The following is a 3,839-nucleotide window of genomic DNA, read 5'->3' on the forward strand; positions in this document are numbered from 1 at the left end:
TTTCTTCCCTGTACTAGATAACTTAAGGGTCAGTTTTAGGCTACTTATGCCTTAAAAAATCATTAACTTTAGGGAATATCGAGTAGTGGTGTAAGACTAGTATAGTGTAACGTATAGTTAGGCGTGTATATAAAAAGAGGTGCGGTACTTAATCAGCTTTTGGCTTTGTTATGGCCCTATAAAAATATCACGTGTAAGGTCTCTCTATGGAAATATAAGGTCTCCCTAGAGAGTCCTAACTTTTACTATATTTACCTAGTAATTTACGGTGCAGAGAGCTTACCTATACCTGATAATTACTCGATTATGACCTTAAGCCGCGCTACTCTAGCAGCCCGCTACGAATCTAGCCTCGCTATTACCGATATAGCTACTATATCTAATATAAGGGGAGGGTAGTTATAAAACTCCTTATCCGCGATAATAAATTCCTACGCCTCCCTAATTAGTGCTATAATAGTAGCCTAAGGGCATCCGATTTTAGTTATTTTAGTAGCTCTTTTAGTGGCTTTAGATAGCCTCTATACGCTGCCGCGGTTATGGACCAGTCAGATATAGAAAAGCTTACTAGTAGCACGCTCCCTATTACCCGACTTCACGATACTAAAGCCATGCTAACGATAATACGCCTTTACGGCTATAAGGAGCTTATCGTGGGTAGTAGAACCCGGGATAATAGGCCTAGGGCAGGAAAGGGATATCGTGTATTCCGAGATACTTAAAGATAGATAAAAATAATCGAAAAATAGCAGTGATTTTAGAGTATAGAGTATTCAAGGTAAGTTATAGTAAATAGCGGCAGTCTTAACACTATAAAAATTTTATCGTGATCCGGGGTACGTCCCGGTACGCTATATATACAGCTAAGATAGTGGCGTATACAGACTACTACGCGGGCTCGCGTAACCTTCCGAAAGGGGATAGAGAGGGCTATAAATACCAGACAGGGCGGCTATAAATAGTGGTACTCATTTTTAAGCTTCAATACGAGCAGAACCGTTAGGATTAATCCTACGGCTCTAGGGGGGTATATTAGGCATTTATGCCTAAAGACCCCGAAAAGCCTAATAAGCCGATAGGTTATATTCGCAGAGCCACGTCATATACTGCTCCGAATACGGCGGTACTTCTATTAGATGTATCAAAGTGCTTTTCCCCCTCTTTTGCCTATATATTTGACATCGTAGACTGGTACTGTTTCATAGTCTGCAATAAACACAAGTCACACTTCGTACGATATTAGTGTCCTGACAACTTCTCTTATTATCGTTAAAGCCCCGTCGCTTGTCTGACAAGGACCATTGTCTCCTCGGCGTTCTCCCGGGCTCTTCTGGCTCCCTCTGCCTCAACCCAGTCGATATATTTACCTTCGTCTGCGGATAAAAACCCAATGTAGCGCTGACGAATCCCCTGTAGACCCGATATGGCGGCATCCGTTACTAGTTGTTTGAGGTCCATGAGGGAGCGATTCTCAAGAACCTTAGCTAGTTGAGCAGGATCCCTTCCAGAGCTGTCGAAGATAGAGAGAATGCCAAGCAGATTCGACACACCTGGGCGTGCATCTGGATCAAAAGACACGAAGTTCATAGAATCCGTCAACGCAGCCATGACTTTCCTTCTAATCTCTTCTGGTGTATCGGTAATCAATATACAGGACTTAGGGTCTACGTCTGACTTGGACATTTTTTTGGCTGGCTGTTGGAGAGACATGATGCGACGTGATGACGCTGTGAGAGACGTCAGCACGAGACAGGCAATCACGGACGAATCGCAGACTTACAAATTATGGTCTGGGGAGGGCGCAGATGGGGTCCATATGCATGGTTGAAGTTGGTGACACACTCTCGCGCAAATTCCAGATGCTGCCGCTGATCATCGCCAACTGGCACATGGGTCGCCCGGTGGACAAGTATGTCAGCTGCTTGCAAAACTGGGTAAGAGAATAAGCCAAGCTTTAGGGAGGCCTTTACGCCACCATCTTGGAGTGACGTATGGGGAGACAGGCCTAGTTTGCTCTTTTGACGATGTCATTCAGCATCTCCATTGTATGATAAAGATGGGAAGAAGAGCGAAACTGATTCTTTACCTTCCATTGTGTCATCCGAGAGAGGTAACCAGTCGACGCAGTGCAACTCAAGATCCACATAAGCTCTGTGTGCGCAGGAACCTGGATAGGCACACCTCAAAGTTAGTAGGTATTTGCCCAGAAGCAGAGCTTGCGAACATGACACTCACGGACGATTGGTAGAAGAGTACCGACTTTTTTGGGTCAAGACCCGTAGCCAGAAGGGCAGCCAGGGTCTCCCGCTTCCGCTGTCGTAATTGTGGCGCGTACTGGGAGTTTGTGATCGCGTGAAGGTCTACCACACTAAAGAAGCGCCTGCAATTTTCATCTGGATCGTGTTGAAGCTTCACCCATTCTCGAATGGCACCAGCATAATTGCCAATATGAGGCGTTCCTGTCGGTTGGATGCCGGAGAATACGACTTTGGATGATGTTGACAGTGTACGCCGACCACTTGGTAACGAGACTCCAATCGTGAGTCTTCTAAGGGAGTGCATGATGCACGTAATCACTCCACGTGAACTACCTAGTGGCATCGGGCTTTTGAAAAACAATATCACCAGGTAAAGACAGTCGCCGTATATCAGTGGAGAGGTAGGAAGTTTTGCAAAAAGCGTGTGACTTAGGCCCCGTTCGATAATTCCGCCTAGATGGTAAATCCCACTAAGATAGTGGAAAAATGCATAAAAATGCATAGGCCATAACTAAGGGGTCCATTTTTTCAGTATAATATAGCATAAATTATAGGCTTAACTAGAACGCCCATAAGTCCTACTATTCCGACCGTAATTAGTAAGTACCGGTACCCCGTATAGGCCCTGTCCGGTATCCCGCAAGCGCCTATCCCTTTTAGGAAGGTTTACCGAGCCCGATTAAGTCGCCCCGAAGTCCGGTATATATATTATAGGATAGACTATAGCGTATAAGTAACTTTTAGTACCTAGTCACTAATATTAGCTAATAAGGTATATATAAGATATGTTAATATTATTTTATACTATACCCTAGGAGTAAGGTATCTATAAAGTATCTTCTTACTAAATTTAGCTATAACAGTACCTTAAAGATATATAATCTATTCTTTATAAATATAGCGGGGCACTTAAGGTATCTTATAGGTACCCTACCACGCAATTTAGCTAGAAAGGTACTTCATAGGTACATAGAAATCAATTAGCGTATACGGGATACCGGACAGGGCCTATACGGGATAAGTACCACTATTTACAAGCGGCCTGTCTACTATTTACAAGCGTCCTAAACCTAATTAGGAAGGTTACGCGACCCCGCGTAGTAGTGTGTATACGCCACGATCTTAGCTGTAGATATCCCGTACCGGTATATATCACGATAGAATTTTCATAGTGTTAAGACAGGCCTTAATCGCTACGACTTATACCTGATATTCTATATACTAAAATCGTAGCCATTTTAACTCTTTTTTTATTATATTAAAGTATCTTAGAACGCGTTATATCCTTTATTTATCCGAAACCCGTAATCCCGGCGTCCGCCTACCCGGATAAGCTACTAGTAGCCGTTAAGGCATACTATCACGGCTATAGCTTTAGTGTTATAAAGTTAGGTAATAGAAGACTCGCTAGCGGTATAGTCTCTCGGATTACCCTCGCCTATAACCGCGGCGGTGCGTAGAGGCTATCTAAAGCCGTTATAAAAGCCACTAAAATAACTAAAATTAGATACCTTTAGGCTACCGAGATAGTACTGATTAGGGAGGCGTGGCATTTCTTTATCGGCGATAAGGACTATTATA

General features: G+C 43.5%; 1 protein-coding gene across 1 annotated transcript; it reads right to left on the reverse strand.

Annotated features, from left to right (window-relative positions):
- Positions 1 to 1,069: 1,069 nt before the first annotated feature.
- On the reverse strand, positions 1,070 to 2,683 carry ACRALDRAFT_1064965 (uncharacterized protein). Its single transcript, XM_071017075.1, has 4 exons — positions 2,236 to 2,683; positions 2,087 to 2,167; positions 1,781 to 2,015; positions 1,070 to 1,727 (listed from the first exon to the last, which is right to left on the reverse strand). The coding sequence occupies exons 1-4, from the start codon at positions 2,560 to 2,562 to the stop codon at positions 1,270 to 1,272; spliced, it is 1,101 nt and encodes a 366-aa protein (XP_070872851.1). The 5' UTR covers positions 2,563 to 2,683; the 3' UTR covers positions 1,070 to 1,269.
- Between the last annotated feature and the right edge of the window lie 1,156 nt (positions 2,684 to 3,839).

Source organism: Sodiomyces alcalophilus, assembly GCF_042370955.1.
Source record: "Sodiomyces alcalophilus JCM 7366 unplaced genomic scaffold ACRALscaffold_7, whole genome shotgun sequence".
NCBI classification, from domain to species: Eukaryota; Fungi; Ascomycota; class Sordariomycetes; order Glomerellales; family Plectosphaerellaceae; genus Sodiomyces; species Sodiomyces alcalophilus.

Bases quoted from the DNA above. Each gene is read 5' to 3' on its own strand.
- ACRALDRAFT_1064965 (XM_071017075.1), bottom strand. From the start codon at position 2,562: ATGCACTCCCTTAGAAGACTCACGATTGGAGTCTCGTTACCAAGTGGT. The intron at 2,168-2,235 runs GTGAGTGTCATG...GTGCCTATCCAG, and splicing joins TACTCTTCTACCAATCGTCC to GTTCCTGCGCACACAGAGCT. The intron at 2,016-2,086 runs GTAAAGAATCAG...CATCGTCAAAAG, and splicing joins CTCGGATGACACAATGGAAG to AGCAAACTAGGCCTGTCTCC.